Source organism: Triturus cristatus, chromosome 8 (genome assembly GCF_964204655.1).
Source record: "Triturus cristatus chromosome 8, aTriCri1.1, whole genome shotgun sequence".
In the NCBI taxonomy this organism is placed as follows: domain Eukaryota; kingdom Metazoa; phylum Chordata; class Amphibia; order Caudata; family Salamandridae; genus Triturus; species Triturus cristatus.
The window spans coordinates 74013708-74027295 of NC_140591.1; the positions used below are offsets into that span (position 1 = coordinate 74013708).

General features: G+C 43.6%; 1 protein-coding gene across 4 annotated transcripts in view; it reads left to right on the forward strand.

Moving 5' to 3' along the window:
* The window catches only part of POLQ (DNA polymerase theta), a 580345-nt gene that overhangs the window by 330907 nt on the left and 235850 nt on the right, over nucleotides 1–13588 (forward strand). For all 4 annotated transcript variants that reach the window (XM_085621032.1, XM_085621029.1, XM_085621031.1 and 1 more), the window contains exons 22-23: nucleotides 4509–4646; nucleotides 5894–6068. In XM_085621032.1, coding sequence (XP_085477158.1) covers nucleotides 4509–4646; nucleotides 5894–6068 — 313 coding nt within the window. The remainder of the gene's footprint in view (nucleotides 1–4508; nucleotides 4647–5893; nucleotides 6069–13588) is intronic.

Genomic DNA, 13588 nt, shown 5'->3' on the forward strand with positions numbered 1-13588 from the left:
TTCGTCCACAACCTGGAGAAGACTCACATTCTCACTTCTACAAATCCGTTTCTGAGCCATATCACTCTTTGGCGACGTTATATTGATGACATTCTTCTACTATGGAAAGGCACTACTCAGACCCTCAACCCCTTCATCGATTGGCTCAATCAATTGCAAGTTCACCTCAAATTTACTTATGATTCGAAACCAAATGATTTCCCATTTCTGGATGTCGTGATATATGCAGAGGATGGCAAAATTGGTACTTGCCTCTATCGTAAGCCCACTGAAAGAAATACCCTTCTTCAATAATCAAGCTATCGCCCTCGAGGTCTCCGGGATGGGCTATCCTTCGGTCAATTCCTACGCTTCCGAAGGAACTGCAAATGGCGGAAAGATTACTTCTGTGAATCCGACATCCTCATCAACAAACTCATCGACAGGGGATACCCCAAACGTCTAGTAACAAGAGCACGTAAGAGATCCTGGTACTGCCACCGTGAACATCTTCTCACACCTCAACCCAAGAAGACCAGGATACCATTTGTTTCCAAATTCAGCCCATGCAGCAATAAAATCAGTAAGATCATCAAACGCAACTGGAGTCTACTACGATCATTTGAAACATTTAGAGAACCAACTCTCTTCTCATACCAACGTGGCAACAATCTAGCCACACATCTAGTACATGTCATTAAATGGCCCACCAACGCTGCTGACAAGAACACAATCACCGCCACCTGGGGTTTAACCCCTGTCATTGGACACTATAAATGCCAAAACTGTGCCGTATGTGATCTCACAGTGAGCACAAAAGATTTCAAAACCAAAAACAAATCCTACAAGCTCAAGACCTTACAAACTGTACATCACAAAACGTCATCTGCGCGATTCGTTGTCCCTGTGACCTCATTTACATCGGCCAGACCACCCAAATGGTAAAACAGTGGATAATTCAACATAGAAGCAGAATCCACTGCAAAGTCCTCACTGCACCATTGGTTGCACACTACATTGAGAAAAATCATTGCGAGACAGACATCACCTGGTAGGTGATAGATCAACCTACTCTACCTGTCAGAGGCGGTGATATCAAAGCCCTTCTGAACAAATGCGAATGAAAATGGATCACCGTATGTAATCAGGTCAACACTGGCTTGCACACTATTGACGAGTGGAACAGTACCATCTTACTCTGACCCCAATTTTACATACCTAACTACCTCGCACACTGTACCGTGCACCTAGTTGGCTCTCATACTGTTACTGCATTCCTTCAGCTACCATGCTCCTGTCCCTACTGCAATTTTTATCCTCCTCTTTTGACTGTCTATAACCACCCCTTTATGGTTGCTTAAACCATGGTACTTTATTTTCTATCTCACTCTCGAGTGACAGCTTTGTCTGCAATCTATTGTTGTGACTAACCTGGCACACTGCGCTGTGCATTTAGGTAGCTAGCACACCTGGACTGCCCCTGTCCAGCTCATGTTGCCATTTTAATTCATATTGCCATTTAATTGTTATTTCATTAATGCACTTGTGCAAATTTTATTGACCAATTGCTCACTGTTCTTTGTTGTGTCCCTATGCGTACATTATTTAGAACTATCACGCACCTTTATTATGCCTCTAACACGGCACATTCCCGATATTCAATTGTGAACTTTTGTCATGTCCTCCTGTCCTGTTCCCCCTCCCGTGCGCCACATCACTGTAGACACACCCCCCAGATACGCACACATGATCACTTGACGTATACCCCCGGAAGCAGCCTCACTACCTTATAGCCTAGACACCGCAGCCCAGCTCCGACACTCCGCACACGAACGTGGCGGGTCCCGGATGACTGCAACACCGCCGGATTAAGTCCGCTTCACTAGGTAAGCCCCACCGATCCTTGGTCAGTTTCCCATCTCCCTAGCGGTTGCCGACTTACTAGTCCCACCGTCTTTTTCCACACGTCTCCCTATTCAGTGCTCTGCTCTTGGGACACAAAGGAGCCTCCCACCTTCATCCCGCCGATGTCCCTTCGAACACGGCGCCCGTAATCTTACATCCCCCTGACTTTTTACACCAAGGTAACTACCGGTCTCTTCCCGCGCTTCCTCTTTTCCTCCGTGAGCCCCTGCATGCACGCTCATGTGTATTCTTCACCCCTGTAGGATCTCCGGTCCCCAGTGGTGACCTTCTACCCCGGCAACACACGATTGAAGAACCGTGTCCTTCCAGGTAGCGCTTTCTACTGACTTGCCTTCCGGTTATCCCCGCCTCTACTTTAACTAACATCTCACTCTGCTCAGCTCTTAATCACTTTGCCTGCTTTTCAAGCACCCAATCACCGGTGCGCCTTCCATTTCACGCATCCGATGTCCAGCGCCATTCACTCCATATTCCTTCCCCAGTGACTGCCCTTTCTCCTCCACTCACCGCTCCAGCCTCTGTTGCCACCGTCTGTGCACAGATGCTCCATTGGGATTCTTACCTTCCTGTCACTTCATTACTGACCTGCGCTCCCGCTCACAGGCGGCACCCCAGGCTTGCTCCCCTCTCTGACGTTACCCGCGCGCTACACTTAATATGCCTCCCCACCACCCCTCATGCTCACATGCGCAGCCCTATCCCCCGCCCCTCCCTTACCCTTCTCCTTTCCCTCCCTGTACTGCACCGCTATTACCCACAACCCGGTCCTGAAGATGATCCTGATTGATAGGATCGAAAAGTCATTGACTCCTCAGCGCAACTGATGGCACACTTCCTTCTGTGTCTCAAATGAAATTGTTTCAATTTTACAAATCTAACATTGTAAATCATTTTCTTGAGCCACAACATCCACTGTATATACTTGTTCACATCCGCACCTTGCACCGTTTTTGCTGATTTCACAATTGTCACTTGCGTCGCCACCTGTTTGTGTCACGTACACAGTTGAGCACCAAGTCCAATTCGGGTTGTTCACGCATTATTTGCTTACAGTGCTGCTACAACTGTACCTTTTAATTTTGATCACAATTATATGATGCCATGTGCACATTTCAAAATCATTTCAGATTCTCCCGTTTTCTTTCCACGTAATGTATTATACATACATGTCTAATTGTCCGGCCTACAAATACTAGCATGCTAGGTGCTTTAGGCCAGGATACCAAGTAGCTGTAGGCCAACTGGCACCTGAGCGCTGGAAGAAGCATACTTCGTAACAAGTGCAGGGCATTTGCAATGGCACTGGTCTTGCGTTTGAGTTATTTATGTGTTTTGAAAACCCGCATGTGGTGCGTAAACGTGCATTTTGTGCATATAGTCCTTGCTTACGAGAAGCATGGCTGGCAGTAACTGCGCCTCTTTTACTACCAGCCTTGCTTCCCATAAACAAGGACTATAAGTACAAAGTGCATGTTAACTCACCGCCTGCAGGTTTTCAAAACACATAATTAAAAGGCATTGTCATTTACAATGACATTAGATCAAACGTGCGTAAATACGAGACCTATTGCATTGCAAATGCTTGTTATAGTTGTAGACGCCACTTTCTCCTAAGTCTTCCCCTGAACACCGCAGTGCATTTATAAAAACACTTATTTAAATATGTATCAGTTTTGATGTAATATATAGTTTTTAAAAGCTGCCTAATTATCATATCAGAACATGATGCATATGATAGGAATACAAGGATGACTATTTACATGTTAAATAGGCAATACATTTATTGATAGATGTATCAGTGTTACTTGGATAATCATTACTATTTGGGGTCGATGGGGCTTTGCCAAAATGCTTAAACAGTTGCTGTTGGCCACCACTGTCCTGAATCAGTCATCTGGCGTGCCTCCTTCATGAGCCCAGAAGCATCAGGTGGTAGGTGGAACAGGTTTGTCTTGACCGTACTCTGCTGAGTTGGACCACCTGGCATTACTTGCTGCTGTGTCACAGGATCTCGGCTATCAGCTGTATGATTGCCCTGCTCAGTTTTCAGCAGATTCAGCAGTATCCTCATGGATGAAAAGAGACCATCACAGAACTTTGGACCCTGTTCCATTAAAGAAGGCAAATATCACAACTGTTGATTTCAGATGTTGCTTCAAATTTCTCCTCATACTTAGAAAAGTCTGGTTTGCTGTTATCTTCTGACACTTCCGGTCTGCTTTACAAGCAACATATCAGATATATTTGTGAGTCCTGTGCCAGATAGCATTGCACTCTGACCAGTCCTCTCACACCAGCGCGCAATGTTCTTGTGTGCTTTTTACTCTGAAAAAAACCCACCCTCTTCTGCGATCAATCTTGGGAGTAAATGGCAGCTTGCAGTACATGATTGCTGGTGGACTGGACCTTTGTTGATGTTGTCTACATGACTTTATCTGTCATTGTATTATAATTTGCGTTTGTAATATGTTGTCCTCCTAGAAAATTGTCAATTGTGGATAGTTGTGTGTTTGTGTACCCATGCTCTAATAGTTGCTTACTGTGACTTCTTGTCTGCACCTTGGAAACTAAGAATGGCATTCATGCGCTTCTGACTCCTCCAGGTTCTGTTTTTGGAGCTAAAGCTGCCACCTAATGGAGATGTGAAAGGACAAGCAAACAAAAAAACCCTGGGTTATGTCAGAAGGACAGCTACTAATGGAAACCGGGTTCGAGTTGGCAAGCAATTCAGCACCACCAAGGTATGGCACAAGCTTCCAAATGTAGCTGCACTGTGCAGCATACTTGTTTGATATTTGTTGCTTGATTGGTTTAGATGGGCCTTTGTTAGTATTTTGCACAGCTGTAAAAGTACAGCTCGGCGTCCCAGCACCTGAAGGCGCTACATTGGCTGCCTATGTGTCAAAGAGCCAATTTTAAACTACTGTGCTATGCACATAAAGCCCTATACAAGCTCGGCGCAAAAATCCTGCAGGACAAAGTTTACTTTTATGCCCCCCCTGCGAGGACTGAGGTCCGCCAATCTAGTTCTTGCTAAAACCAGACTCATAAAGAAAGTTAGATTTGGAGGCCTCTCTTTTTCTTACTAGGTGCCAGTGTATTGGAATCAACTCCCTTTAACCTTCGGTCTCACCGACGACCATATGGGATTCAGGAAAAAACTGAAAAAATGACTATTCAGGATTTAACTGCTCGTGCCTCAACAAGTGTCTTCTTAATATGGGTTAGCTGTCTTAGCGCAGTGATATTCCTCAGGATGAGTGTTGCGCTTTATAAGTAAATTAAAATAAATAATTGCATATGAAATGTGTCATCAACTTTATGTAATGTGGATAAAATTAGGAGATCCTGTTTCTCAAGAAATGTACTCATGTTATAGATTTGAAAAAACATGCACACATTCCTAATACGTTGTCTTGATTGATGTACCATCGTCAAGACTGATGTTTAGTTGGATATTAATCTCGTGCATGATCACGTCTGTGAATTTGGATGTTAGCTTCATGATCGGTCCGGAACTCTGTGACTTCAAAGCAGCTGCCTGTAGCATTTCAAATTATTTACTAGGGCATGGACTCCAATAAATTCCCTTAACTCTTGCTTTAAGCGAGTTCCGCAAAGCCAATTCACTCTTTGATACCTACTAAATTGTCTGTATTCTGTCTTCATGTCGTCCCATTTGTTTGTTGCTGGAGGTCTTCAGATAGATTGAGCACCTCAGAATCTCCCTCAATACGATCCTGAGTCAGTTGTAGTAGCTTTCAGTCCTCAATTGAGGTATCACCAGTGTTTGAGTGAGATAGAAGTAGTCGTTGTTTGAGGATGCTACTTCTCTACTGGTTCTTGTGGTTGACCTCTGGCTTGTGGTACCCTGTTCAACAATGAGCTCATACCATAGATGTTATGGGTAAAATTATGAACCTGCTATGGTGACTAATACAAAAGTATGAGCTAAGAATGACTAAATATTGCTGCTTTCCTCCTGAAGGACGTCTTGGAGAAGTTAAAAGCCTTACACCCTCTGCCGGGTCTGATACTGGAGTGGAGGCGAATAACCAATGCCATGACTAAAGTAGTGTTTCCCCTGCAACGGGAGAAGTGTTTCAACCCATTCCTCGGCATGGAAAGGATCTACCCTCTTTCTCAAACCCATACTGCTACAGGTAACATGACAATAGCACATAAGTGTACATTTGCAAAGTTTTCTGTCTTTGGTTTCTATTGTAAGGGACGGAAAACCCAGAAAGACAGACACAAGCAATGTCCCATTAGCTAGATTCAGGCGCCATACATTAACTTAGATGACATAAAAAAGGAATATTGTTTTGTTACGTATTATTATTAGTGTCCATCTGTGTATTCCTACCAGTGGTTTACCTATATTAATGTATATTTGCATGTGGCACCCCTGTGTTGGTAACATTAGCAATTTTTTGTATCAAACAATATGAGGTTAAACTTACAAATTGTTCTGTAAATATTGCAAGTTTATATCAAGAACATATAAACGTTGAACTTGTAGCTTTCAGAAAAGGTCTGCAAGACCAAGGCAAACTACTCCCTAATCCTTTTACAACTGTAAAATGAGAAGTGTATATTTTAATTATTCCACATCGCTAATATCAAGAGTAAAAGTGGCATATGGTCCCATAATAATAGTGTTCATACAATGAGTGCCCCTCTTGAGCCTGTGATCACTTTCATGATTTTTAAAAAAGTATACATTTCTAACAGAATGTAAATTAAGCCAAGAAAACCCCACTGGTTCTAACTAGATGCTAGAATCATGAATAACTCAGGCTTCAGGTTTAAAGAAAAGAAGAATCTTTATGAAAGCACATTCTCGCCTTGCACGCCATTGATTAATCTTTTGTTTTTGAAGTTAAGTGCCAATTTGCTGTAATTGTCGAGCGCTTGATCACAAAGAGACAAGTCATAATCGGACATTAGAATTAGCCCGACTAGTTTGTGTTAAGAAGGCATTGCTCTTTGGTGGATACATGGACATTAAATAGATTCACTTTCAAGTATTGTGTAGACACCTTGGTTCCACTGAAGAAAGCCTATTTGCTATGATAATTTCCTCCATGTCATAAGAAGTCAAAACATGACTTGGTATGAGGTACGACTGTCCATAAAAGATCATGGGTGCAGTCTACAAAAATATACTGGAATTGTAGACATCCTTCCACATGTGGCTGTCAGAGCTGAACTAGATTTGGTCACTGTCAAAGAGGTGTTTATGAGATGTGGTTCTCACCCTAATTGGATGTCTTGTCTAGTGGATCAAAATAAGTTCCATGAACCCTATGTTACCTCTTCTTTTTCCTCTGAGTCATGTTGTGGAATTTATATTTAAACATTGGTTTACAAAGTTGAGTTAAAAAACCCAGTCAACAAATAAGCTTTCATTAAAGACATAGTTGATATTCATCGAGTAAATCCATATTCCAGAAATTCTTACTAGGATGTCGGTTTTTGAAGGACGAGAAGTAGTTTTTGATTAAGATTGAATAAAGGAAACTTACTTAGTTTAAGTTTCAGTTATGACAGCAGAAGAGGTAGACTGCAGATGATGCATACTTCAGCTGGAAACTTTTGATGGCGTATGCATTTGTCCTAGAATGAATGATGGCACAACTTACCATTTCTGGAGAATTTTCTTTGTTAATTTCTTAAATGGAATGATTTGATTTTCTTGTGAGTTAATTCTGGAAATATGAAACTATGTATTAAGGCAATTATTTTTTAAAGATTAAATAAGTACGATTTCTCAATGATTATGTAATAGAAAATTATTTGTTTTTACTAAACTAAGAATAAAGTATAACTAAAAATGTCACCACCCACCTGACCAATGGTAGAAGGGTACCTCATTGGTCAAAGAGAACGAATTAAGTATGTGCTGACTGCTACACAGTCTTTACCTCGCACCTTCCCCCAAGCCCCACCCTTTTCGGAAATAAGATAAACTATAGGAGCGTCTATGCAAGTCATAGATACTTAATAGATAGAATTGCCAGCAGTTAAAACGGGAGCATATAAATTGTGGACCAGAAAGAGTAGTCTAAGAAACGCTGATTACCTGTTGCGTCATGCTGTAAAAGAAAATAGATTTCCCTTTCTGACCCTGTTATTTAGAAAGGTCTGGCTTGATCTTGATGGTTACCTACAGTTTTGAAAATAAATCCTGATGATGAGACAAGTCAGTGAAAAGGTACTCATGGAAGCTGAAAGTTACTTGGTCTAATCCCCTGAGATTGAAGGGTAGTGCTACTCAGTCAAAAGAAAGTAGTCAAGGCACAAGGCTCTCAACTGAGAAGCAAAGTGGTATCTTGTAGGTGAGCAAAAGACCTGCAGCATTATTTCTGATCCCAGACTATGTCAAAACTGTGAACCTGTGGTCATTTTGTTCTCCAGTTACTGCTATGACTAGCAAATAGTTCCGTAGTTAATTTGCTTTGAAACCGCTAGGTGTAGTTCCCAGTGCCCTTCCAGGAGATACTCCTCAATAGTTATAAGCACTGAATAGTCCCACCCATATGCGGGGTCCCCGGAGCACATATAAAATATTATTATATATTCATATGTATGTTTAAACATTTAAAAGTACGAAGTACTCTAACACATACATATATTTGTTTAATACATGCAACCTACCAGCATTAGGCTAAAATGCCCAATTGCATTGAATTTTTCATTAAAAATAACCATATACATTCAGCATTTCTGTAACATAGAACTTGCACAACTTAGACCTTAGAAACATAGCCTGTATTTGAAATGAAATAGACGGCATTGTAAGCCACTAGTCTGCATTGAAAACCACGACAGAGTAAACCGGCGCTGTGCCTTTATGACCTCCAAGACCTCCCCAATCCCATCATGCCCCACAGGTGACATTCAGGTCAATTCTTTTTCCGTCTACTTCTGTGAGGATCCTGTAGCACTGAGCTTTTCACTTTTGACTTTTCTGTCAAAAATTGGGTAACCAGAGATAATTATTTTGTCCTCATTCGACGGTTGTTAGTATTTTATGTAGTTTCTACCATTGTTCTATTAGATTTAACAAATTTTCAGTCAGAAAATACCTTTTTTATTCAATAAATGCCCTTCCTGTGGTAAAAAGATGGCAAAATCAGATCCACACTCCATTTGTATAGTGTGTTTGCCCTCTAATCACCCTGAGACGTGCTACTACTGCCAACAGATCTCTCGAAGAACTTTACGTGACAGAGAAAGGATTAGTTTCCATGCCTTGCAAGAGAGGTGAAAGGTAGGACCGTCAAGTGGCCTTGGAGGGTCTCAAACCCCTCTCAAAAAGCCCTCCTTTCAAGGAAGATCTGCGCACAGGGAAAATATGGAGAAAAAATTAAAAAAACATTCTCCATCGACATCGAGCGGTAGGAGCTGACAGCATGGGAAATACCCGTTTGTTCCCCATCTGCCTCAAGATCGATGTTGGAGCATCATCCCAAACAGGCATTGACGTCATAGCACCAGATGGTGGAGAAATCTTCGTTGAGGTTGCTATCAGCACTCCCATCGGCCGGGAGAACACCCACGCCAAGGCCGCATGTATCGCCATCTGGGCATGAGAGAGTCCTCTTACTGTTGTCTTGGTCTCCTCATCACAAGAGATTGACATCGAAACAATCGGAGACTCAAGGCTCGACGTCGAGACTATCCCCTCCACAACAAACATCGACCCCATGGCAGCACCAGTGTTCGGCATCGAGGTCATTGTCTACTCGGCACCAGTTGATACAGGTACAGGTACAGCTGACAATCTTCGACATCTAGGAATGTACAACCTGTCTGTGTCTCAGTGGAATCTCAAGGACATAAATAAATGTCGGCACCCATGCGATCTACGCCGAGGAGTAAATCTTCGTCTACTGGCATCAACATAGTTCAAGTATCACCGGAGGAATGTTCAGCCCCTCAGAAAGAGGACACACCGGTAAACTTCTCTCCACTGCGGCTACAGAGTGTAAAGGAAGGAAGGGAGAGTACCAAATCGTAGTCCAGTTTTGGATTATTCCCAAACGTACTCTCCTTCTAGAGTATCAGTGGGCACCCCGCCACCTCCTCCAGGGCATACTGCTACACCTCCACGAATATTTCCAGGATGGTCACCTTCTACACGGAGATGAAGGTCTAGAACATCTCTCAGAAGTGCTCCAACCAGGTCTTGTTACTCTCAATAATAGAGATCCCACATACGCAGGTATAGATCTCAGTCATGGTCTACTGATACCTTTTGTCCATCCTTACAAGACTATTCTGCAATTCCTCTGGCTAGAGTCTCACCAGTGGACGACATTGTCACCTTTAATGACGTTCTAATTAGAGGGTCCACCAAGTTGAATTGTGACATGCCTGGCCCAGTCACATCGGCCTCTGTGATTTTTGAAAGACTGCATCATAGAGCTTCAGCGAGACTGATGCTACCACTAGGTCCAGGCCTTTGAGAACCGGCTGTACAGACATTCTTAACGCCTGCATCAGTAAATGCTATCCCTTCTCACATCGCAAAAAAATATAAAGCACCAGATCAGGATCCTTGCTTTCTGAGAGCTGATCCCCCACCTGATTTAGTCATCATTGCAGCGGCTAGAAAGGCTCATAAATGGGCGTCTTCATCTACTGTGCCCCCTTGATAAAGACAGTAAGAGCTTGGACTCCCTTGGAAAGAAAATGTGTAACACGTCTGCATCCTATATGAAGGTCACCAGTGCCTCTGCACTGTTAGGCAGGCACGAAAAGGCGTTATGAGACTCTCTGTCTAGATTCACTGACAAACTGCCGAAGCAGGATAGGCAGAATTTTCAGGAAATCCTCCAAGAGGGTGGCCTGGTGGCAAACCATGTCATCAGTGCAGCCGCTGATGCTTCATATCTAGCAGCAAATGGCTAGTCCCATGCTATCTGTGCGCGTCGTTTTTCCTAGTTGAGACTTACGGGGCTTAAACCTGAAGCCCAGCACAGAATTCACAATCTTCCACTCAATGGGAATTCATTGTTCGGCATGCATTCGGACGATGAAATGACAAAGAAGAAAGCAGTGCTGGATACCCTCAAGGATGTGGGTCTTAAAAAATGCAAGGACTTCCAACGTAAATTCCATCCTTTTGATCGTCATCCTTACCAGCAGGTGGTTCACACCCCTCACTGGGTACCACAGCAGCAACACCAGTCCAGATTTCACTACCATCCGTGTCGTCCGACCAGAGAACAAGCGGCCTCTCAAACATCAACCTACGCTACCAAAACGCCAACAAAACAATGAATGGCCGCTTCCCCTCCTCTGTTACCAACTCCAGTGGGGGTAAGTGTAGTTTCACACCTGGACGAGTGATGCCAAATAACAAACGACGGATGGGTTCTCAGTATTGTTCAGAATGGATAATCCATCAACTTTAAGTCTCCGCCTCCTGCCGTTCCACCACGGAGGACCTCTAGTCATCTACAAGAATTGCTGCAAGTAGAGCTAAACACTCTGCTACAACAAGACACCATCGAACATGTTTCAGCCTCTTACCAAGACCTAGGAATATACGTCCGCTACTTCCTAGTCAGGAAAAATACCCCCAATCGGGAGTACAAACTAGTTCTAGACTTAAGAATCCTAAACAAGTTCATCCACAATGAGAGGTTCAGGATGCATGTTCTTCACCAAATCTACCCCCAACTCCATCAGGGGGACTGGTTATGCACCATCGACCTCCAGGATGTCTACTTCCACATCCTGGTTATCAGAAAACACAGGAAGTTCTTGTGGTTCAGAGTATCATCCAAGCACTTCCATTTCAAGGTTCTGCCATTCGGGCTCAGGTCAGCTTCCCGCATGTTTTCCAAATGCATGGCCGTGGTAGCGGCTTATCTGAGGAGAATGAAACTTCTCGTCTACCCCTACTTAGACAAATGGTTCGTCAAAGGTCCCTCACTTCTCCTTACGCAACAACATCTCCAAACCTGGATATTAATATTGCAATGGTTGGGATTGCAAATCAACTTCAGGAAATCCACCCTCAACCCTACTCAGACAGTTCACTACTTAGGAGCGATACTAGACAACGGAAACGCAATAGTGTTTTCTTCGGAGGAGAGGTTATCCTCAATCAACAAGTAGTGCAGGTTTCGCCTTCACACTCCTTTCCCGTTGGCCAGACAAGTGGCCTCTCTACTGGGATCCATGGCGTCATGCATCCACATTGTTCCCAATACCAGGCTTCACATGGGGCCTCTTCAGCAAGCATTGGAAGACCAGTGATCGCAATTCTCGGGTCACTGGGAATACACTGTGACCCTCTCCCAGATGGCGAAAGACTCTCTCCGTTGGTGGATGAAGCGTCCTCATCTCTCAATAGGGGTTCCTTTTCATCAGGACCTCCCCAAACAGACAGTAATTACAGATGCTGCCCTCCAGGGCTGGGGAGCCCACATGGGTCCTCCGCAAATCCAAGATTTGTGGGCGGAAATGGAAAAACTGTACCATATCAATATGCTGGAGTCCACCTCGCACTCAAATAGTTTCTTTCAACCTTCTAGAGGTTCTCCCTGTAGCTACACACTGTCAATACCACCATCAATGCATTACCTGAACAAGCAGGGAGAAACCAGATCAAGACCCTTATCTCTGGAGTCCCAAGCTATAAGGTGATAGCTACTTGCCAGGAACCTGCCCACCACTGCCATTCATCTACCAAGCAGACTCCCTCAGTCGCAACTTTGCCAAAGTTCATGACTGGGTATTAAACGGCGAAGTTGCCCTGGACATTTTCCAACAATGGGGTGTGGATATTGACTTGTTTGCAGACGCAGCAAATGCAAACTGCTGTGTCTTCACATCCATATTTCCCCAACCAGGATCCAGAGGAAATGCTCAGTTTATCAGCTGGTCAGCGAAATTGCTGTACACATTTCCTCCACTACCTCTCAACCCCCTGGCGATCAACAGGTTCTACAGAGCCAAGACCAAGATGATTCTCATCACACCAGAGTGGCCTATACAAAAATGGTAGTATCCGGACCTTCTTCACGTGTCTGAAACCCCACACAGGGGATTGCCATGCAGACCGGATCTCCTCTCCAAACTCGAGGAGAAGGTCTTCGACCTCAACTTTCCTGCTCTGAGCTTGACAGCATGGCTCCTGAATACTTGCAATATGGACATCTCGGTCTTTCACAAGACTTTATGGACATCTTAAAGCAATCCAGAAGACCTTCCACAAGGAATATGTTCCCTGTGACCTGGTCAGACCATTCGGTAATAACATTTGACATCAACTTGCCACATCCCTCAAAACAAGATAGGATATTTCTGAAAAACCTCATCTCCCTCCCATTGCACAAAATCTCATCTGACAAATTGCAGCAAACGTTTGCAAGATTCATTGCCTTCATCCTCAAATGAGATTAATAGAATGGTTAATAATTATTATTTTGGCAAACATCTGCTGTCAATTTGCTTGCTCCACCAAAGGTATCTCATAGCAATAGCTCACACCCTATGGCATCTTGGTTCACTGAGTCCCTTAGCGCCCAAAAACAAAAATGCAGAAGGCAAGAGCGCATCTGGAGAAAGAACTAATGTGGCATTGAGAAAAAGAAGTACAAACTAGAACTGCTTGCCTATAAATTAGTGATAGGGAAGGAAAAGGCTTCTTACTTTAAACAAC